Here is a 24,473-nt window from a genome sequence, read left to right as displayed (position 1 = left end):
ATAGGCTTTGAAGTTCTGCATAGCTGGGTTCCAGTAACAGCTATAGACTGGAGTCATTCCAGTCATACTGGAGTCCAGTGTCTCCAGCAAGTGACTGAAGTCACCTATGTCGCAAAATCAACATATTAGGAGAAAATCACAGGTATAAATTTTATAGCATGCCTAACATAAATTACACTCTGAATTTAAAAGAAAAAGCTTCCTTTCTTCATTTCTAAATTACCTAATAAACCAGTTTTGTCCAGCATAAGTTTTAGTGTATAATGTATATTTTACTGTATTCTAATTTTTGAATATTTTGTTATCCAGATACGACAAATAGGATTATTTCTGTAAAAGAGTGATACAGGTGTCTCTACCTTTGTAAGATGACAAAAGATACACTGTAAATACATGACATCAAAGGTCCAGGGACAGGGACAACATGATGGAAGGAGAAAGATAAAGAAGGAAAAATATTTTTTTAGAATGCAAAGGGTATTTAACACTGTAAGATCAAAGAAACAACTGAGTAGTAGTCTCTGCTTTGAGGCAGGACTAAAGAAAGATATCAAAGATATTGGAAAGTATGAAATAGGAGGATATACCACAGACCAGACCCGCAGGCAAACATTCCATTTAGCCCCAGAACTGACTAGCGTTGTCATCTCTTGTGTTTCAGAAAGATGTTGGCTTTTAGTAAGTTAAAATATACTTTATTTTATTTCCATTATTTCCATTATTAGCCCAAGATAGAATTACAATTGACCACCGAGCTGGGGGTTAGCGGTGCCTAACCCCCACACAGTCGAAAATCCGCAAGTAACTTTTGACTTCCCCAAAACTTACTAGTCTACTGTTGACCAAAAGACTGACTGATAACATAAGCAGTCCATTAACCCATCTTTTGTATGTTATATGTACTTAATACTGTATCCCCACCAAAAATTTAGGGAAAAAGTTATTGTGAAAATCATAAGGAAGAGAAAATATTGCACTGTATTTCTTGGAAAAAAAAAACCCACTTATAAGTGGAATGTACAGTTCAAACTCATGTCATTTGAAGGCCAACTGTACTATCAAAATACATATTGTTGATAATGGATATATTATCAAATCTTTTTCCATATGCTTAATGTGGCCCTACAGTTAGTTTCCTAGCTCTGTGACCCTCCCTGAGTCTCTGGAACCTCAGATGTGTCAGGGGCCTGGTCCAGGGCCTGATGAGAGCAGTTGCTTGTGGAAAATCTTCCCACACCCTCTGGCCCTTACCATGGTGGTGCAATCAGCCAGGCTTCCAAAAAGGAACCCCTGCAGTTCTTTGCCTGAGGCCCTTCTCTCTTAAAGAGCCAGGAAATCAAGCTCACCCCACACCTCCACCTTAGCAGCACCCTCAACCGACACGGAAGGTAGTAAACATCACTTTGGATGAGATAACTCTGAATGCCTATTCTACCTTGGCCCCAAGAGCTCCCCAGTAGGATCAGTATCCTCGGTACTAAGTTGCTTAATAAGAAAACCTTGCTTCTTCTGTTCAGTCTCATTTCCCTATTTCCCTACAGCGTTTCCAGGGATCACTGGTCGATCACGATATTCCTTCCTGAACCTGTTCTTGTCTTGGACTTTCATGTGTCAGGTAAGAGTTCATTCCATTCTTTCAGTTGTTCAGGCCAAAAAGCCTGGACTCATCATCCTTGGCTCTCTTTTCTCTCATTCCCTCCATAAAATCCTTCAATATATTCTGTGGGGCTTTATATTCTAGGAGGGGTATTAACCTATGATGTCTCACGTCTAAGACCATTCTTCCAACACTGCTCCAAGGTTATCACCCGATAACATTTATCACCTCATCTCCTACTAGTCTTGTCCATCTTGGGACTATAGTCCCATTGGCTTCCTCGTCGTTCTTTAAATATGCTACACATTTTTCTATCTCCGAGCCTTGGCACTTATGGCTTCTTCTGCTTGGAACAGTCCTTCCCCAGATGTCTGCGTGGTTACATTCCCTCACTTCTCTAGGTATTTGCTCAAAAGTCATCCTCTCAAGGAGCCCCCACCCCACCACCCTTTTCAAGACTGTATACTCCCCTGATGTTTCCTCTTGCTCCCACTGTTTTACTTAATTCTCTGCAGAAATGATTACATCTAACATGCTGTACATATTTTTATTTGTTTTCTTTATTGCCTGTCTCTATCACTAAAATACAGTCAGCGTTTTTCGTCTGTTTTGTTCACTGCTGAGTCCCCCCAGAACCTGAAACAATGTTCAACACATATTTAAATGAATGAGCAAATCAATGAAAGATCTTCTTGCGGAGTCTAACACAATTAGCATTGTATCGTCAGAATGTTTACGTTCAGTGTAAACATAGAGATTTTTTTTATAGGGACCTCTTTCTTCTTAGCCAAAGGGTTAGAAAAATCGTGCTTCAGGTCAATGCCAGTAACTTTTACATTCTCTTTCTCTCCCTCTCTCTCTCTCTAATTCAGACTCATGCCTAGTCTTCTTTTGTGTCTCATTTTTTTTTTTTTTTTTTGTCATTTTGCTACTCATGATGAGGGATTCCCTGAAGATTTTAAGTGACGTTTTGCGGGAGTTTTTTTTTTTTTAATTTTTTACGTGACATTTTGAAAATCTAGTTCCTTCTTGTTCACATGCTTCACTTATACTCGCAAGGAATTGACAGCTTATAGAGACACACTTCCTCATTTTTGAAAATGTGTTTCCCTCAAAAAAAGTGTGGAAAAATGCACTCAGTGACTCTGCACATTTTATTACAGATTCTGTGTAGGCCTGCCATCTGTGGAATCAAGGCTCTCTGGTGTGTGGTTCCTAGGGTCACTCCCGAGAGCCCTTGTTGTAGACAGAGGCTGTGCTGACAATCTGCCAGGCTTCTGGTACACGTATGCTTATTTAGACGGGTTCCATTTTGTTCAATCATCTAATTTCACCCTTGATTTCCTTCAGATCTCATGGGTTGGCACCATCTGGATCAAGAGATTCTTTTATATTCAGTATCAGTATGTTTTAGGGTGGTCTGTCACCTCAGCTGAATATAATTTGCTTTCTGCTTTCTCTGTTTCAAAAGACTGTGCAAAGATCCTTTTATATTTTTTAAATGACAAAAGGAGTTACTGGAATCTTCTGTTGTCCTATTATGCCTGAACACCTATTTTGCACTATACCAAATGGTCGCAATGGTTTTCTAGCTGGCTTTTAGCTTTCCATGCATTTTTAAAGCATTTTTTTTTAATGACTGTTTGCCCCTGAACCTATCCGAAGTCATCTTGCCCTTCAACTTCCAACACAAGTCCCTTTCCTCAGCCTGTCCTTATCTAACCTTGCATGCCCATCATGCCCATAGTGTGTACCACATAATCCACCTCCATTAATATCCTCTTACTTGCTTCTAACATGAAAGTTTAAGTCTATTCTTTTCTTATAGTTGATGCCTTAAAAAAATGCAAGTGTGTTAAAAAAAAAATACTTCTTGGTAAGTAGGCTGCTTGATATTAACTGGAGAGTCTATACAAAGCAATTTTGGATCAATTCAACAGTGAGACTAAAATATACAAATGACAATTATGACAACTCAGTTAGTTGAAAGGAAGGTGGTAAGTATAAATTATACCTTAAACTGGATTTAAATGTGTTAATTCTATTATAAACACAAATGGAAAAATAAGTAGATCATATTTAAGAAACAACATCCATATATAGCTCTCCATTAGTCTCTCTAGCAAAAAGTAGGTCTTAAGACAATTACAAGTATGCAGTGATGCCTTCAATCCAGTTATGAATTCCGAAGAGTCAACATATCAGAGATTAAGAAATACAGAGAGAGACACAATAGAGTAAGACAATTACCTGAAGTCATATGCAGAATAACCTTTGATGGAGAATCCAGACTGTGAATTAGAAAAGTAATGGCACAGACCATTCTGGGCTTTAAATGGGTACTCTGAATCTCTCACCAGTTTTACTTGCGTCTGAAAGAAAACAGTCATCCAAAGTGTTCTCTATTTAAAATGCAGTTGTTTTAGGAATCAAATAGAACTTACTACAATGTGTCCAAATAAGGTTCAACTTGGCCACATCCTCATCATGTGGATGTTCTTTAGGTTATTAAGATCTTAATTTCAATCTTCAGGTGTTTGTTATGGACACGCTAAGTAAATGCAGTACCTTTCTCTTTTACTCTTGTTTTTCCTCTATCTTCCTTCCTTAGAACCTCCTTCCATTTGATCATAGTCTTATCGTCTTTTCTCCTGAGGTTGCAATAGAGCAACTCATTTTCCTTCCAGAGCTTCTGGTTCTGTCAGCAAGTCTTTGAGACTCAGGCAGCACAGGCGATGGCCAGATCAAGCACTCTTTCCTCCCACGTCTCTCTGTGCCATACATCTAGCATATGTCACATATTTTTTAGTTGTCGATAGACAAGCCTCTTTTTCTGATTCTGGGCTTATAGAGGTCAAAGGACCCACAATTCACTGTTGCCCCTGATGTGCACCGAGAAGCTTCTGGCATGTAGTAACTCAAAATATGGCAAACGAATAAGGAAAGGCTATTCCAGTTTGGGAAATTCCAGCTTGACAATTTTAAACAAAATACAGCAACATCCTCATTGGTTGGCTTCATGCGGTTGGTCCTGGATACAGGACAACCTCAGAGTCTTCTAAGAAACAGAGGACATGGTGGTGTATTGGATAAAGCCCTCCGGTGAGAGGCAAAAGACTTAAGACACAGTCCTGGCTCAGCTCCTGATTGGGCAACACGATCTCACCCCTCAGGTCTCATTTATTCACCTACGTAAGGAGTTACTAAATGTGCTTATTGCTATTGTCCCTTATAACTGCAATATTCAAAAATTCTACGGAAATAAGTAATCACATGCTCTCATCTTTCTGGGACATTATGTGATCGTATCTATGAAAAAAAAAAGCATTTACCTATTAAGAAATGCTAAGAAAGAAACATACATATTTTTCTGAAAACAAATCCATGCAAGATTTTTCACACTTTGATCTTTCAATAGCTGACTTGCCTGAAAGCCATTCATTTTTAAATCTTTTGATTCTTTCAGGCTTTGGCCATCTAAATTTCAAAACATTCCTTGGTATATGAGAGTAAACTGATTAAATTCTGAATGCATGTGAAATAAATGAAAGAGGAAACAAAGAGTTTAAAGGCTGAGAAACTAGTCACCTTATTCAACCAGTTCAAAGCATTGAGAGTGGAACCTCCCTGGCAGCCATAATTGTTATATGAACAGTCAATGACCTGCTGTACACTTAGGTCTTCCAGAGGCTTCCCTTTTATTGCATATGCAGATTCCACAGCACTCACCACGCTGAAGGCCCAGCAGCCTCCACACTGTTTAAAAATAGAAATAGCATTGTATTTAGTATCAAATAATGTTCAAACCAAGTTTGCCCACATCTCTAAATATCACGTTATCAAGTCAAGTAAAGTGAGCAGGATCTGGGGGCCTACAAAATATTAATGCCCATCCTCGAGATTTTCAAATTGACAAAAGAAAGGAAAACCAAAAATTCTCTCTTAAGCACCCAAATATAATTATTAAAGATAAACTGCAATCACCACTGTAAACTAGAAATGCAATATAATTTTAGAGATTTTAGAGATTGAGAGAACACCTGGATGGTCTTTTAAAGACTAATCAGTTCATTGAACATGACTTCTGTTTCTAGGAAGTGTGCCAACTTCCACCCATTCTTCAATTCCTCTTGTTTCTTTCCTGACACTCGACCTCTATGGCATCCGCCATCTCCACCCCAAGGGGCAGAGGCAGTGATGAGGTGATGTGGGGTGAGGATATACATCATCCATGTTGTACTCATTATTTGATGGACACAGGAGTGGAATGAATTACTTTTTAGGCTGTCAAGGGGCCAGTATAGGCATATCACAGATACACATAAAATATCATAATGATCAAAACCCATACTGGTCATTCCTCATTCAAATATTGGCTGACGATCTTCCTGATTCTGAATCTATTAACTTGATTTTATTGGACAAACTGGAATGAAAGAATAAAAGGGTTGGTCCTGAAAAAAAAGGGAGAAGATGGAGGAAATGAAATCAAGGACCATGCACAAGGAAGAAGGATCCATAGAAAAGGCAGAGGTAAGGGTAAGATCTGAAGCTGGGCAGAACTGACTTCATCACAGGACGTGTGCTATAGAGTTAGGCAAAGAAAGGAAGAAAAACAATTGGTTGACTCTGTGGGGTTGTGTTGAGCAACTTTATGGCTTTAAGGGTCTTATTATGTCTCTATCTCCAGTGCCTATGGCATAGGAAAAAAGGCACTAAGGAACTGTATTTCAGGGTCTCCACCCCTTGAGAAAAGTGACTACAGGTTGCCGACACCATACCTCTACCTAGCATTAGTTTACCTTCCCATAGCTGCCCCAGGAAGGCAGTTTCTGCTCAAAGATATCTCTCCCATATATTCCTTTAACTCAAGATTACTAATTAAATTGTATTCCTTTAATACAAAATAGACACTTTTTGGAAAGATTCCGTTTCTGACTAGTTCACTCTTCATTATGAATTTAATAGTAAAGCAAACGATTTGTTGGTAAAACTTAAATCATAACAAAAGATATATTTAAAAAAAATAACAGATGTATAATCTGAGAAGAAGGAAAGGAACATCCTAACTAGACAGTGACTGAGAAATTGCTTGGTCTAAAACACTATACACGGGGAGGCTGACTGACCTGCTGAGGATTCCAATGCAGATAAATTGAGACTATATCCCTGTGATTAGGGGGTCGATTTTCCCTGGTCAGCTGACATTCCCTATGCCAATGGGGGTGCAGAGGGGTAGGTTTATCTTTAAAATAAAGTCGGCCTTGGGGTGCCCGGGTGGTTCAGTGGGTTAAGCGTCTGCCTTCGACTCAGGTCATGATCCCAGGGTCCTGGGATCAAGCCCCACATCGGGCTCCCTGCTCGGCGGGAAGCCTGCTTCTCCCTCCCCCTGCTCATGTGCTCTCACTTGCGCTCTCTCTCCCTCTCCCTCTCAAATAAATAAAATCTTTAAAAAAAAAAAAAAAAGTCGGCCTTGACATCTGCCTCTCATTTCACCAGAGTTTCTCCCTTCATTGTCATTTCTGGATAATCGGAGTGTGAGTTTACCCAGAGAAATGATGGCTTCCATTACAAGTTTGATTGAACTGAACCTCAAAGGTGACTTCCCATGCATGCTAAGATGATTTTAAAAAGAACAACAACAACAAAACAACCCTAAAACTCACAGTCTGCTGGTTCCTCACTTGGGTTACAACACGCTTGTCCCGCCAGTCAAATCTTAACGGTAAAGACACATTGGGTACGGATGTTTTCACCTCTACTGGGTATCTGGGCAATCTGGAAGATTTGCTTCTCAAATAAATTGCTGAATAGAAAAAGGAAATGAAAAGACAGACAACATTATGTTATAGGGGAGGTCCCCTGGGATTCTTTTTGGAGGAATTTTTCAAACACAAACAGTAGCTTTCTAGTAGAGCCTGCCATTTGTGATTTTCCTTTATGCTTTTTCATAACTTGAAATGTACTCACTGAAAGCTAAAGAATTCCTACAAGACTGGAGCTGCCACATAAAATGACTTGTCTGATAGAACTTGGTCAATAATAAAAATGAGTATAATTGACATCATTAGCTTTATCATAACGCATGGAACTGTGGATGTCTAGAATAGAAATAGCACTAAAAAATGCAGAAGGGATGAAACATTGGCCCTTACAGCCACATGGAAACATCTATAAGGATAACATTCAGATCTTAAGCGATAATTAGAAGACAGTAGGCAGGAATTTACATGCTTGACATTCAGTATTTAATAAATGTTAATTATGACTCAATTTACTAGATTCACAATTAAACAGTTCCTCAAAAATTAAGGAAACTGATCAAAATCAGGAAACCAAACAACTAGTAGCACAATCACACTGTACCTTTAAACTCTTCCGGAAACAAATAAGAAAATTGATTTATTCCATAGACGGCACTGGAGTTTTCACGAGGGAATACAGAATTCAAGTATCGGTGTCTATTAAGGCTTTCCTAAAAGAAGAAAAAAGTTAATTTACATCACCTATGTTAAACTTTGCAGAGCAATGTACGTGTAACTGACTTGGGCACATTTTTCAGGTATTAGAAGCAAAGCTTGATTTATTTTTTGCAGATCACAGCGAAAGACTGCATAAGACCTCCAGATCAGAGTTATAGACATTTGTATGAAAACTACCATCTGATTTCAGGTTTTTTTTTTTTTTTTTTGATGTAGTGTTCCATGATTCATTGTTTGTGTATAACACCCAGTGCTCCATGCAGTACATGCCCTCTCTAATACCCGTCACCAGGTTAACCCATTCCCCACCCCCTCCCCTCTAGAACCCTCAGTTTGTTTCTCGGAGTCCATAGTCTCTCATGGTTCATCTCTCCCTCCGATTTCCCCCCCTTTATTCTTCCCCTCCTGCTATCTTCCTCTTCTTTTTTTTTTTTTAACATATAATGTATTATTTGTTTCAGAGGTACAGGTCTGTGATTCAACAGTCTTACACAATTCACAGTGCTCACCATAGCACATACCCTCCCCTATGCCTATCACCCAGCCACCCCATCCCTCCCACCCCACCCCCACTCCAGCAACCCTCAGTTTGTTTCCTGAGATTAAGAATTCCTCATATCAGTGAGGTCATATGATGAGACTGGGAAAGGTATGTCTTATCCATTTATAATTCCTCTTCACCTAAGCATGTTGAAAGCACTAAATATGTGTTTGTTTAACATAGTGGAAAAATAAAATGAATTGCAAATAAACACTAGATACTAGTGGAAACTGTCAACAATTGATGCTCATTAGATTAAAAAATTATGGATTTGGAAAGCGTGTCTGTATCTTTGTATTTCCCAGCACTGTGTAACAAAGCATGAAAAAAGAAATCAGTAAATAATAAATAAACATGATTCTATTCGAGCTTTATAAATCTCTCCACCTCATTAAGGGTAAAAAGGCTTTGTGAGAGCGATGCAGTCCTGGAAATGTTGCAGGAAGATAGATTGACTTGTCTATCTGGAGGGAAAATATGACCATTATTTACAGATTCCTCAGCTCTGAATTTTGTGATAATTTATCTTAAGCTTGTCTTTTGTGACAACACGCCTCAATTTCCTAATGCTAACCAACTGTGTAGGATAAATAAAACTTCAGGGAACTACCATTTGGTAAGGTTCCAAGTCTAGCTCTTATATATTTGTTTATGCATTTATGTGTTTATTGTGTGTCTATCTCATAAACCTCTAAGTAAAATGAGGGCAAGACCTGCCTGTCTTGTTCATCACTGTATTCCCCACACTGAGCACATGCCTGCCACATAATGGATGCTTAATTAACATTTCTTGTTGAATAAATACACAAATGACATTTTACATACCTCGTGCCCTTAAGAACTTTAGCCTGATTATTTTTAAGCAAATTATTACCGGAACTTATCATAATCTTACTATTTCCTTATTGACTATGCCTATTTATTAATGAAATAACAACTGTTAAGTAAATTTTAGGTACTTAAAAATAATCTTGATAAAGCAGAGTTCTGAATATAATTTAGAAAGGAGATGTATAAATATAAAAATAGAAGAGAAATACAAAGCAACTATCTATATTCCATGTGACAAACATGAACCAGAGACTGATAGCTGCTAAGGAATTTAAAATTCATTCATTTTATAAGTATTGGTTGAACATCTTTGTGGGCTAGAGTAACCAGGGAAGGCACTGAGAATGTAGGACACTAAGAATGCATAGGAAAGCATGTGTTAGCCATGAGAATGGGAGCTTGTTTGCTGCATGCTGAATTACAACAACTACACGAAGAGAGGCCACGGTTCCCACAGGCCGCATCTAGCCAATGACTGAGCCCCGACGCTGACCTATTTTAGGGAAACATGGGACTCCCCTGAAAGCTGGCTGATGATTAATGAGTCCCTGATGGTTCTCTGACCCTTCCTTTGGCTGCACGGCAGCCTACAGCACTTCCTCCAATCTTTCTTCCCTCTCTCCTTCACTCAGGGTCAGAGCTGCAGCGCAATCAGATAGCTCTCCCTGACCCTCTCCCCATTTCTCTCAGTCATTGGTCTCGTGATAAAGACATGAAAAAAAAAAAAGGATAAAACACAAATTATCACTATCAAGAATGAGAAAAGGGCCATCACTACGATGCTTCAGTCATTAGAAGAATAGTATTTTGAAACCGGTAAGCCAGTAAGTTTTATGAATGTATGTATGAAATGGACAAACTCTTTGGACATCACCAATTGCAAAAGCTGAATTAAGAGAAATAGAAAACTCTAAGCCCAGATGTCTTGTTTGGTGAATTCTATACAATTAAAAAAGAAATAATACCAATCATACACATTCTTTGAGAAAATAAAAGAGAAGGGAACACTTTGCGACTTATTTTATTTATTTAGTTAATTTATTTATTTGAGATAGAGTCAGTGAACGAGAGAGAGCATGAGCGGGGAGAGGCAGAGGGAGAGGGAGAAGCAGGCTCCCCGCTGAGCAGGTAGCCTGATGTGGGGCTCGATCCCAGAACCCTGGGATCATGACCTGAGCAGAAGGCAGACGCTTAACAGCCTGAGCTACCCAGGCACCCCTGCAACTTATTTTATAAGGACAGTATTACCCTGATTACAAAACCAGACAAAGACATCTCAAGAAAATAGAACACTGCACCAATAGCCCTCAGGGCTATAGATGCAAAATCCTTCAGAAAATATTAGCAAATTAAATCCAACAATATTTAAAAAGGACAATGCCCCATGACCAAGTGACATTCATTAAAAAAATGCAACACTGGTTTAACATTTAAAAGCAATCAGCATAATATACCATATTAATGGAATTTTTAAAAAGGAAGGAAGATCATACATTTTCAGTTGATCCAGAAAATGCCCTTGACATAATTCAAAACCTTTTCGTGATAAAAATCCTCAGCAAACAGTGCATGAGAGCAAATTTCTTGGACGTGATTGAGGGAATCTACGAAACACCTATATCAACCAGAGGCCAACTTCTAAGGGAATCTCAGTTGTGAATTTTGTATGTCATTCCAGTGCAATGATTCTTGTCATTTCATGGCTGTCCACAGCCCACACTAAGGCTATTTGATATTTACAATGTGCTTCTTGCCAAAAGCAAAGACCTCTAAACCTCTAAACCCCAAAGTGCTCATCCTCCCCTTTTTGATTTTGTAAGACCACTAAAAAAAAGTACTTACCATGAGAATTCTGAACAAAACATAATTCTCTTAAACATTTATATACACACACAGTAGATTTCTCTAATCTCTTCTCAGTTTTGCAACAAATGTCTTCACCACACTGCCGTGCAATCTTTGGCTATACAACTCAACCTCTTTGGTCTTTATTTTCTTCATTGACAAGTGGGGTAATTCTGAGCCGGCAGAGTGTAAGGACTAAATAAGATAATGTTCGGAAAACACAAATTACAGCGTCTGACAGAAAAATGTCAAATATTCCCATGCTGTATCCTTTTTTTCCCTTTAAACACAGAATACTTGGATATAGAAAATGTCATTCAAAGAGCATGCTTTCAGGTTTTCTTGGATTAAGGTGGAGCTAATCTTTCCCACGGAATTAGAAATGACCAATTATTGATTGAAAGAAACAGACAGCTTTCATAGTAAGATATTATTATCAGTATACCCAAGAATATTTATTCTCCTATTTGCTATGACAGTAGGACACATATCAAGTCCACCTAAAAGAGTTTCAAATCACTTAAATTTTAAAAAGCCCTATATTTCATTTCCAGAATTGATTACTCTTTCAAGTGACTTTTCTGGTCTACTTCGATTCCTTCGATGAGAGCAGATTTCACAGAAGCATCACAAACTGTGAGTCTATTGAGCCTCTGTGTCTCCTCATGTTAACAGCCTCTGTCATAGAATCAATCCTAGGTAAAGGACCAACTGCCACATGTTCTTAACAGAAGGCAATGGAGTAGATCATAAGGGTGTAATAGTATAGTAGACTATACGTACAGTAGCGTCAATGTGCCTAAAGCCATATAAAATATTAAAATGAAAGACCTGAGCCTTAAGGTCACTTATGAAAGAAGAGAGTAAAGTTCTGAGAGGTATACAGGACCTATCATTAGTAGTTTTGAAAGGTGCCGAAGTGTGAAAAACAGACGGGTCATAGGATGGTGATCTATTTTGCGCTATGTGGTGTGTGCTCCCTTATAATGAATCCATGCTTTGGTGGGATGAGCTGTACACTGAAATTACTACAGAAGCAAAAGGTGCTTTGTAAGACCGCCTTTTGTTTAGCACGCCAAACTCATTCTCACTTCTGTTATTCAGACTTTTCCCTTAACAGCCCTCACTGTAGATTCTGAGGTTTGGTGTAGGACAAATCACACATTCTACATATGGATTTAAAATGTTCTCCTTGCTGGTGCTTTCGTTTCTGGAAGTTGCAGTAAGTCCAGGGATGAGCCAAAAGGTAAAATGTTTGTTGCAGTGCTGGAGCATTGCAGAGAATTTCTCTAAAGACTGCGGGAGTTGTAAATCTTACATTGGTGAATCTCAGCTGAGGCTATCTCTCCCTTCTTCCTCTTCTCTCCCAAGGATTTTTGGCATTGTCTGGAGACATTTTTGATAGTCACTACTGGCACCTAGTGGGTAAAGGCCAAGGACATTGCTAATCACACTGTAAGGCCCAGGACAGCTCCCCACAACAAATAATTATCCGTTCCAAAATGTCAACAGTGCAGCTGTTGAGAAGGCCTCTACTAGAATAATAAAAACATATACTTTTATAAATTACTGTTTTACAAAAGTTACCTACACAAAGGATTTTTTATATGTTGTGCTGACATCTGTGTAAAAATAATGTGTGCATATTTATCATGCAAAGTAAAAAAAAAGAAATATGTAGTCATTTAGTATTTGTGTTTGTGCACGCACATAAAGACTGAATTAAAAAGATACTCTTTTGAGAATTGGTTGAAGCAATTATTTTTCTAGTGTATTAGTCTTTACATTTTTCTGTTTGTTCACTGAAAAATGGATTATAGTACAATGTTTAAATATACAATATCCATTTAATAGGTTACAATTTCCTAGAAGTTGGTACATGTCTTATTCCCCGCTGAATCAGAAAACCCAGACCAGCTCCAATATCAAAATATTGGATGGATGGATGGACAGATGGACAAATGAATGAATAAATTCTGATCCAAGATTTCAAGTTTCTGATATATTTTCATTTTGGCAATGCATGCATTAACCTAGAATCATTGAAAATGGTCACTTGAAGGGGCAGAGCAAGATGGCGGAGGAGTAGGAGACCTGGATTTCGTCTGGTCTCAGGAATTCAGCTGAATAGGGATCAAACCATTCTGAACACCTACGAACTCAACAGGAGATCGAAGAAGAGAGTAGCAACAACTCTCTGAACAGAGAAGCGACCACTTACTAGAAGGTAGGACGTGCGGAGAAGTGAATCCGAGGCGATATTCGGGAGGATAGACGGCAGGGGAGGGGGCCTCCCTCGGCCACTACCGGCAAGTGATAGAGCCACGGAGCACAAAATCGGAACTTTTAGAAGTCGGCTCCGCTGAGGGATGTCATTCCAGTGGCTAAGCGGGAGGTGGAAACCTCGCGGTACTGTGTGGACTCAGGACCCTCCGGGTCACAGAAAGACCAGGGGTGCCTGAGTGCAGCAGAGCTCCCAGGTATCGGAGCGGGGAAGCCGGCTGCAGAGACGGAGCCGAGGCGCAGGCTTGGAGCTCAGGGTGGCCCCACCCAGGCCACTCCACCTCCAGCAGGGACCCAACAAGCAGCAGAGCCGGGGAGACTCCCCTCCCTCCCCTGGGAGGAGCGGCGCGGGAGCGCACCGCAGGGATCTGCTGGGTTTGGAGACTCCACACGGGGTCCGGTGCCAGAGATAGAAAAGCTCGGTCACAGGCCGGGTGAGCGCGGAGTGCGGCCGGAGATCGGGGAGACGGGAGTGATTGACTGCTTTTCTCTGGGGGCGCACTGAGGAGCGGGCCCCGAGTTCTCAGCTCCTCCTGGCAGAGAGTGGGAGGCCATCATTTTCCCCCTAGTCCTCCAAAGCTGTGCTGAGAGCTTGCAGGGAACAAAAGCTCCTGAGAGCAAACCCAAGCAGCTTGCTTAGCCTGGACCGACAAGGGCAGGGAAATTCTGCCTCTGGCAAAGACATTTGGGAACCATGGCAACAGGCCCCACCCCCAGAAGATCAGCACGAACAGCCAGCAAGCCAAGACCAAGTTTACCGATCAAGGAGAACGGGAGAACTCCAGCGCTAGGGGGATACTGCACATAGAATTCATGGCTTTTTTACCATGATTCATTAGTTTTTCAAAGTTAATTTTTTTAACTGTTTCTTGGGGGTTATTTTTTGGAATTTTTCTTTTTCCTTTTTCAACCAACATCTTATCAATCCCTTTTTTAAAAAAAAACATTTTTTATTTTTCATTTTTAGAGTCATATTTTATCCCTTCATAGTAGTTACGCTTATTTTTGGCATATTTATATACGTTCTTCTCTCTTTAAAATTTTGATATACAGTTTCTTATAACAGGTCAAAATATACCCTAAATCACTAGTGTATGGCTTTGTTCTAGTCTCCTGCCTGATCACAGTCTCTCCCATTTTTTTCTTTTTTCTTTTTTTTAAATCTTCTTCTTTCTTCTTTCAAACTTCTTATCAATTCCGTTTATAAAACCTTTTATAGGTTTCATCTTTACAGTCATCTTCCATCCCTTCATTGTATCAACCCTTATTTTGTACATATATAAGTCTTTCTTCCTTTAAAATTTTAGGAGGCACTTTCTTCTAACAGACCAAAAAACGCCCAAAATCTAGTGTGTGGCACTGATCTATGCACTAGCCTGATCATATTTGATCATATTCTGTTTTTTTTTGTTTTGTTCTGTTTTTGTTTCTTTTTATCTTTTTCTTTTTTTTCCTCTTTCTTTTTTCTTTCTTTCCCTTTCTTTTCCCCTGGTTTCAGGTCTTTTCTGATTTGTATAAAGTATATTTGCTGGGGACGTTGTTAACCTGTTAGCATTTAGTTCTCTCATTTATCTGTTCTCCTCTGGACAAAATGACAAGACGAAAAAAATCACCTCAGCAAAAAGAACAAGAGGTAGTACCGTCAGCCAGGGACCTACTCAATACGGACATTAGTACGATGTCGGACCTAGAGTTCAGAATCATGACTTTAAAGATACTAGCTGGGCTTGAAAAAAGCATGGAAGTTATTAGAGAAACGCTTTCTGGAGGAATAAAAGAACTAAAATCTAACCAAGTCGAAATCAAAAAGGCTATTAATGAGGTGCAATCAAAAATGGGAGCACTAACTGCTAGGATACATGAGGCAGAAGAGAGAATCAGCGATATAGAAGACTAAATGATGGAAAATAAAGAGGCTGAGAAAAAGAGACAGAAACAACTACATTATCACAAGGGCAGAATTCAAGAGATAAGCGATACGATAAGACGAAACAACATTAGAATAATTGGGATCCCAGAAGAAGAAGAAAGAGAGAGAGGGGCAGAAGGAATATTGGAGCAAATCATAGCAGAGAACTTCCCTAATGTGGGGAAGGAAACAGGCATCAAAATCCAGGAGGCACAGAGAACCCCTCTCAAAATCAATAAAAATAGGTCAACACCCCGACATCTAATAGTAAAACTTACAAGTCCCAGAGACAAAGAGAAAATCCTGAAAGCAGCTCGGGAGAAGAGATCTGTAACCTACAATGGTAGAAACATTAGACTGGCAACAGACTTATCCACAGAGACCTGGCAGGCCAGAAAGGACTGGCATGATATCTTTAGAGCACTAAACGAGAAAAATATGCAGCCAAGAATACGATATCCAGCAAGGCTATCATTGAAAATAGAAGGAGAGGTAAAAAGCTTCCAGGACAAACAAAAACTAAAGGAATTTGCAAACACAAAACCAGCCCTAAAAGAAATATTGAAAGGGGTCCTCTAAGCAAAGAGAGAGCCTAAAAGCAGCATAGATCAGAAAGGAACACAGACAATACACAGTAACAGTCACCTTACAGGCAATACAATGGCACAAAATTCATATCTTTCAATAGTCACCCTGAATGTAAATGGGCTAAATGCCCCAATCAAAAGACACAGGCTATCAGATTGGATTAAAAAACAAGACCCGTCAATATGCTGTCTGCAAGAGACTCATTTTAGACCCAAAGACACCCCCATATTGAAAGTGAGGGGGTGGAAAACCATTTACCATGCTAATGAACACCAAAAGAAAGCTGGGGTGGCAATTTTTAAAACAAAGACTGTAATAAGAGATGAAGAAGGACACAATATCTTACTTAAAGGGTCTATCCAACAAGAAGATCTAACAATTTTAAGTATCTATGCCCCTAACATGGGCGCAGGCACTTTTATAAGGCAATTAATAACAAAAGCAAAGAAACACATTGACAACAATACAGTAATTAACACCCCCCTGACTGAAATGGACAGATCATCTAAGCAAAAGATCAACAAGGAAATAAAGACTTTAAATGACACACTGGACCAAATGGACTTCACAGACATATTCAGAACATTCCATCCCAAAGCAACGGAACACACATTCTTCTCTAGCGCCCGTGGAATATTCTCCAGAATTGATCACATCCTAGGTCACAAATCAGGTCTCAACCGGTACCAAAAGATTGGGATTATTCCCTGCATATTTTCAGACCACAGTGCTTTGAAACTAGAACTCAATCACAAAAGGCAAGTCGGAAAGAACTCAAATACATGGAGGCTAAAGAGCATCCAACTGAAGAATGAATGGGTCAACCAGGAAATTAAAGAAGAATTAAAAGATTCATGGAAACCAATGAAAATGAAAACACAACTGTTCAAAATCTTTGGAATACAGCAAAGGCAGTCCTGAGAGGAAAGTGTATAGCAATACAAGCCTTTCTCAAGAAACAAGAAAGGTCTCAAATACACAACCTAACCCTACACCTAAAGGAGCTAGAGAAAGAACAGCAAATAAAGCCTAAACCCAGCAGGAGAAGAGAAATCATAATGATCACAGCAGAAATCAATGAAATAGAAACCAAAAGAACAGTAGAACAGATCAACGAAACTAGGAGCTGGTTCTTTGAAAGAATTAACAAGATTGATAAACCGCTGGCCAGACTCATCAAAAAGAAACGAGAAATGACCCAAATCCACAAAATCATGAATGAAAGAGGAGAGATCACAACCAACACCAAAGAAATACAAACAATTATAAGAACATATTATGAGCAACTCTATGCCAGCAAATTAGATAACCTGGAAGAAATGGGTGCATTCCTAGAGATGTATCAACTACCAAAACTGAACCAGGAAGAAATAGAAAACCTGAACAGACCTATAACCACTAAGGAAATTGAAGCAGTCATCAAAAATCTCCCAACAAACAAAAGCCCAGGGCCAGATGGCTTCCCAGGGGAATTCTATCAAACATTTAAAGAAGAATTAATACCTATTCTCCTGAAACTGTTCCAAAAAATAGAAATGGAAGGAAAACTTCCAAACTCATTTTATGAGGCCACCATTACCTTGATCCCAAAACCAGACAAAGACCCCATCCAAAAGGAGAATTACAGACCAATATCCTTGATGAACATGGATGCAAAAATTCTCACCAAAATACTAGCCAATAGGATCCAACAGTACATTAAAAGGATTATTCACCATGACCGAGTGGGATTTATCCCTGGGCTGCAAGGTTGGTTCAATATCCGCAAATCAATCAATGTGATACAATACATTAACAAAAGAAAGAACAAGAGTCATATGATCCTCTCAATAGATGCAGAAAAAGCATTAGACAAAGTACAGCATCCTTTCTTGATCAAAACTCTTCAGAGTATAGGGATAGAGGGTACATACCTCAATATCATAAAAGCCATCTATGAAAAACCTACAGCCAATATCATTCTCAATGGGAAAAAGCTGAGAGCTTTTCCCCTAAGGTCAGGAACGCGGCAGGGATGTCCACTATCACCACTGCTGTTCAACATAGTATTAGAAGTCCTAGCCACAGCAATCAGACAACAAAAAGAAATCAAAGGCATCCAAATCGGCAAAGAGGAAGGCAAACTCTCACTCTTTGCAGTTGATATGATACTGTATGTGGAAAACCCAAAAGACTCCACCCCAAAACTGCTAGAACTCATACAGGAATTCAGTAAAGTAGCAGGATATAAAATCAATGCACAGAAATCAGTGGCATTCCTATACACCAACAAGACAGAAGAGAGACAAATCAAGGAGTCGATCCCATTTACAATTGCACCCAAAACCATAAGATACCTAGGAATAAAGCTAACCAAAGAGGCAAAGGGTCTGTACTCAGAAAGAAATTGAAGAAGACAAAAAGAAATGGAAAAACGTTCCATGCTCATGGATTGGAAGAACAAACATTGTGAAGATGTCAATGCTACCTAGAGCAATCTACACATTCAATGCAATCCCCATCAAAATACCATCCACTTTTTTCAAAGAAATGGAACAAATAATCCTAAAATTTGTATGGAACCAGAAGAGACCCCCGAATAGCCAGAGGAATATTGAAAAAGAAAAGCAAAGCTGGAGGCATCACAATTCCAGACTTCCAGCTATATTACTAAGCTGTCATCATCAAGACAGTATGGTACTGGCACAAAAACAGACACAGAGATCAATGGAACAGAATCGAGAGCCCAGAAATGGACCCTCAACTCTATGGTCAACTCATCTTTGACAAAGCAGGAAAGAATGTCCAATGGAATAAAGACAGTCTCTTCAACAAATGGTGTTGGGAAAATTGGACAGCCACATGCAGAAGAATGAAACTGGACCATTTCCTGACACCACACACAAAAATAGACTCCAAATGGTTGAAAGACCTAAACGTGAGACAGGAGTCCATCAAAATCCTAAAGGAGAACACAGGTAGCAACCTCTTCGACCTCAGCCACAGGAACCTCTTCCTAGAAACATCGCCAAAGGCAAGGGAAGCAAGGGCAAAAGTGAATTATTGGGATTTCATCAAGATAAAAAGCTTTTGCACAGCAAAAGAAACAGTCCACAAAACCAAAAGACAACCGACTGAATGGGAGAAAATATTTGCAAATGACGTATCAGATAAAGGGCTAGTATCCAAAATCTAGAAAGAACTTATCAAACTCAACACCCAAAGAACAAATAATCCAATCAAGAAATGGGCAGAACACATGAACAGACATTTTTCCAAAGAAAACATCCAAATGGCCAACAGACACATGAAAAAGTGCTCAATGTCACTCAGCATCAGGGAAATCCAAATCAAAACCTCCATGAGATACCACCTCACATGAGTCAGAATGGCTAAAATTAATAAGTCAGGAAACGACAGATGTTGGTGGGGATGCAGAGAAAGGGGAACCCTCCTACACTGTTGGTGGGAATGCAAGCTGGTGCAACCACCTTGGAAAACAGTATGGAGGTTCCTCAAACAGTTGAAAATAGAGCTACCATACGATCCAGCAGTTGCACTACTGGGTATTTACCCCAAAGATACAAATGTAGGGATCCGAAGGGGTACGTGCACCCCAATGTTTATAGCAGCAATGTCCACAATAGCCAAACTGTGGAAAGAGCCAAGATGTCCATCGACAGATGAATGGATAAAGAAGATGTGGTATATATACACAATGGAATATTATGCAGCCATAAAAAGGAATGAGATCTTGCCATTTGCAACGACATGGATGGAACTGGAGGGTGTTATGCTGGGTGAAATAAGTCAATCAGAGAAACACATGTATCATATGTATCATATGACCTCGCTGATATGAGGAATTTTTAACCTCGGGAAACTAACTGAGGGTTGTTGGAGTGGTGGGGGGTGGGAGGGATGGGGTGGCTTGGTGACAGACATTGGGGAGGGTATGTGCTATGGTGAGCGCTGTGAATTGTGCAAGACTGTTGAATCATAGATCAGTACTTCTGAAACAAATAATGCAATATATGTTAAGAAAAAAAAGGAAGAAGAAGATAGCAGGAGGGGAAGAATGAAGGGGAGTAAGTCGGAGGGGGAGACGAACCATGAGAGACGATGGACTCTGAAAAACAAACTGAGGTTCCCAGAGGGGAGGGGGTTGGGGGGATGGGTTAGCCTGGTGATGGGTATTAAAGAGGGCACGTTCTGCGTGGAGCACTGGGTGTTATGCACAAACAATGAATCATGGAACACTACATCAAAAACTAATGATGTATGGTGATTAACATAACAATAAAAAAATTAAAAAAAAAGAAAATTGTCACTTGAACAACAGTATCTTACATCAAATTCACCTGTCTATGTTAGGTAGAAAATGTGGTTTAAAGCATTCTTGCATAGAGTTCGTTTGCAGAAGACAATCCAGATTTCAAGGGGCTGATTATGGCAAATATCTGTGACTTATTAGCTAGGATCATTCATTGTAAAATCTTCTATTTATACATAAACTACTATCTTCTATTTATACACAAACAACACGCCTAACAATTATATATAATTTTATTTTAACAATGTAGCATATATCATTTTATGGCAAGAATTTTTAAGGTGAATATCCTGAAATTTTATGCACAAATCACATTTGTACTGGCATATAAACATTATTCTGAAGTAAGTACATACGAGTTTTATTAGTTCCACTATTGGGTCTGTGACTTCTCGAAGGCATAAGAATACGAACTGTCCTGTGGTGAAATAATGAGCATCAGTAAATAACAGTGTATTTAATATTTAAGAAATATTCCTAGGAACTTATGAAAATACATAAGGCAGGGATAACAAGACCCTTTCACCAGTCTCTGAACCTACCACTGTGAAAGACATTACTAATCAATTAGACACTTTCTCCAGCTGTCTCCAACTGCAATCTCCTGAGTACTTTCCAATACCATATTTCAGGCAGCAACTATTAGTCAATCAGTTTGCAAACACATGAGACCTATTTGCTATCCCTAAATAAGAAACAAAGATCCAAAGACTACAGCTCTTGGTCCTCAGGATTTCTTTACTTTTTAAGCCATCTATAGATTCTGGCCCAATACAGAGTGTTTTATGATTCTCTTTTAATTTTCAAGCTTTATTTTTTTAAACTTTTGTTTAAAAGATTTATTTATTCATTTGAGAGAGAGAGAGAGAAAGTGGGGTAAGGGCAGAGGGAGAGGAAAAGAATCTCCAGCAGACTCCCCACTGTACGCAGATTTCCCCATGAGAGGCTGGATCCCACAATCCTGAGATCATGATCTGAGCTGAAACCAAGAGTCGGAAGCTCAACCAACTGAGCCACCCATGAGTGCCCCTATTTTTTTAAAAACTTTAACTTCACTGTGAAGCAAGGACATTTTCTAGATTTTGCACATAATTTACCTAATGTAAATTATGTAAACAGTGGGGCATCTCAGCCAATTCCTAACTTGACGTCATCTTATAGAAGTAAAGCATTATAGAGTTATACTGAGTTTTAGTTACCACATACTTTAATCTATCCTGCTAGGCCAGAAGAACTCTTCCAAATGCTCACGGGGACCAAGGAAGCAAGGCCTTTTCTATCTTTGCCTGTGTCCAGCCCTCTACTCCAGGTCCAGACATCTAGATTCTAACACCAAGAGGTTCTCCCACTTTCCAGCAATGTGTTTTGAAGTCTAAACCTTTCATTTCTGGGCATCCACTTCATGAAGTGGACTCCCACTAGAAGCAATTGCTTTGAAAACTTTTGCGGGCTTTTTCGACTGCAGGTTTTTATTTTTATTTTTTTTAATTTTTTTAAAGATTTTATTTATTTATTTGACACAGAGAGAGACAGCGAGAGAGGGAACACAACAAGCAGGGGGAGTGGGAGAGGGAGAAGCAGGCTTCCCGCCGAGCAGGGAACCGGATGCAGGGCTCGATCCCAGAACCCTGGGATCATGACCTGAGCCAAAGGCAGTCGCTTAACCAACTGAGCCACCCAGGCGCCCTGACGACTGCAGGTTTTTAAATGTACTAAAAATCTTCATAACTGTACTCCTCCACTTAAACTTTCCATCTCCTGTCATGGATCCTTGTACTTTTCCTGAGAAGAGCTGCATTTTGGAGACATTCGTCTCCTGGGTACAGTTTCTTCACAGGACCAATATGAGTAACTATATAAGTAAAAATATATACTTATAAATCATATAAATTGTATGTTAAAAATACATTTATTACTAGAGACTCCTTGTGCCTCCAATCCTCCAACATGATTTTCTTGAGGACAGCAGTGAGTTTATTTATTCAGCCACTGAATATATTATCAGTATAGATGAGATTGACTATTTCTCTCGAAAGGGTTTGGGTCACCACCATTGGCAACCAAGCTCAGGACAGGGGTAGAACCCAGGACAGAAAGTTTGTTCTCAAGCAATGCTTCTGGTTTTAAAAGCTAGAATGTAACTCAAGAGCAATAAAACAGACACAAAAGTACACATCTTGGTGTGGGCAAAAAACAAGGGTGGGCAGAATCAGGTAAGGCTGGGATTTCCTAAACACTGGAATTTTCTGGGGGAGAGAGGAGGAGCAGAAAAGAATACCGCCATAGAACTCCAGGAGAAATCCCAAGACTATACCAGCAAAAAACGAAATATAATTCCAACAAGCAGTATTACTAAATTCTTATTTTTTATTTAGAATGAATCAGTTTTCTTTTATAATCAAATGATTTCTTTCATCATTAAAAAAATTGTTAAATGGTATCAGATATATAGAACAGTGTGAGGCAAACTCTAAATCGTTATCTCTAGGTTACAGGAAAGAGCCTATTTATACTCAGCTAACTAGGTCCATTCCAGAGGTTTAAAGCCGGGTTAAAAATCTAAGGACTATTTTTTTTAAAGGTTTTATTTATTTATTTGGCAGAGAGAGACACAGCAAGAGAGGAAACACAAGCAGGGGGAGTGGGAGAGAAAGAAGCAGGCTCCCTGCTCGGGGCTCGATTCCAGGACGCTGCGATCATGACCGGAGCAGAAGGCAGACGCTTAACGACTAAGCATTATTATGCAGACTTTTGAAAATAATGGGAAAAGGAAATGAAATGCTTCCCTTTTTTCAAAATCCATCTCCACCAAGTCAAGAAAAATTTGAAGGTTCCCGCACTAGTTGAAGGAGGCCCAGTTCAGGAAAATCGCAAAGGGGCAGGGCTCTGAGCTTTCTAAAAGCAAGTTCTTTGTTTAGAACATTCTGATCACAGGGGGGTCACCAGCGCCCCCCTGCGGAAGAGAAAACCCCGACAGGCTTCTTGCGCCTCTCTCAGGTTCCCGTAACTTTGAAAAGGAACCGCTTTGGAAGGCTGTGAGAACCGTCCAGGGCACTGCTAAAAGGGGTGCTTCTTCCAATCGAGAATACTTTGAACAGATCCATTGATTACTCTGAGCTCATCCTATAGATCCACGGCGACAAATCTTCCCTGGAACATCCAATCTCTTGGTTAGCCCAGACAAGGGAGAGCGGCCACGTGGGGAACGGAGGGAGAAGTTGGCATGCGAACTTCTCCGAAAGCCCAAAGCCGTCACCGAACCGTGGGCTGGGTGACCACCAGGAGGGGCGGCTCTCAGTGACCCCCCCCTCAACCACCCCCCCCCCCCGCGGCCCCAGCCCAGACCCGGGACGGGAAGGGGAGACCAGGAAAGACACAGGGCGGCGCGCGCTCGGTACCCGGAAGGCGGCTGCCTGTCGCTCGCGGCTCCGCGGCTCCATCGCTGTGAAGGTGGCGCGGGGGTCCGCGGAGCGGCCGCCGCCGCAGAAACAGCAGCAAAGCAGCCAGAGGAGCCGCAGCGCCCGCAGCTCCATCCCCGCGGCCTTCGGCCGCCAGCTCCCGCCGGGTTTCTCTTTCGATTCCTCGGCTCCTCCCCCTCCCGGGTTTGCGGGTTGGGAGCAGCTGAACTGGGTGCACGGTGCTGGGGGCTCGGCCGCTCCTTTAGGCGACAACGCTCCGTACCTGGGAATCCTATTAGTTGGGAACGGTGGCGGTTTCGCTGGTGTTTTGTGGCAGCTTTAGGCACATGACCATGTGCTTTCTGGTTTCATCTCCCAGCGGTTAGAGGAAAGCCTGAGAGTCATTCCTTATGCAACACGCGAGAATGCAGACTATTATGTCACCTGAGTTTCGAGAATGAAGTCCTTTATTTTTCTTCCTTTTATCTCAAACTGAAAGGTTCAGGCAGTATTTGAATTTTACTTGTCCTTATTTCTGTTGTTCCTGCCGCGATGGTCTCTCACATTTAGGACCTAATTCTAAAATGTTAGCGAATTTACACAAAGGCATTCATTCGTTTAGCAGATGTTTGTAAATACCTAACAGGAATTTACAGTTGTGAAAATAATGCACAATGTCTCTATCTG

At 40.2% G+C, this 24,473-nt stretch overlaps 1 protein-coding gene across 2 annotated transcripts in view; it reads right to left on the bottom strand.

The window, feature by feature from the left end:
- The window catches only part of CTSO (cathepsin O), a 30,254-nt gene extending 6,297 nt beyond the window's left edge, over nucleotides 1-23,957 (bottom strand). Inside the window, exons 1-5 of one of the 2 annotated variants that reach the window (XM_028104439.2) lie at nucleotides 23,787-23,957; nucleotides 7,964-8,072; nucleotides 7,264-7,403; nucleotides 5,186-5,353; nucleotides 3,848-3,969 (exon numbers count right to left, since the gene is read on the bottom strand). In XM_028104439.2, the coding sequence (XP_027960240.1) occupies nucleotides 3,848-3,969; nucleotides 5,186-5,353; nucleotides 7,264-7,403; nucleotides 7,964-8,072; nucleotides 23,787-23,921 (674 nt within the window). In that variant the 5' untranslated portion in view covers nucleotides 23,922-23,957. The remainder of the gene's footprint in view (nucleotides 1-3,847; nucleotides 3,970-5,185; nucleotides 5,354-7,263; nucleotides 7,404-7,963; nucleotides 8,073-23,786) is intronic. The other variant, XM_028104440.2, reaches the window with a different exon arrangement.
- Nucleotides 23,958-24,473: the final 516 nt, after the last annotated feature.

This window comes from Eumetopias jubatus, unplaced genomic scaffold (assembly GCF_037043125.1).
Source record: "Eumetopias jubatus isolate StellerSeaLion01/CBP00866 unplaced genomic scaffold, mEumJub1_p1.0 scaffold_2, whole genome shotgun sequence".
Taxonomy (NCBI): domain Eukaryota; kingdom Metazoa; phylum Chordata; class Mammalia; order Carnivora; family Otariidae; genus Eumetopias; species Eumetopias jubatus.
The sequence above is the reverse complement of the archived record's forward strand: the minus strand, read 5'-3'. Positions and strand labels throughout refer to the sequence as shown.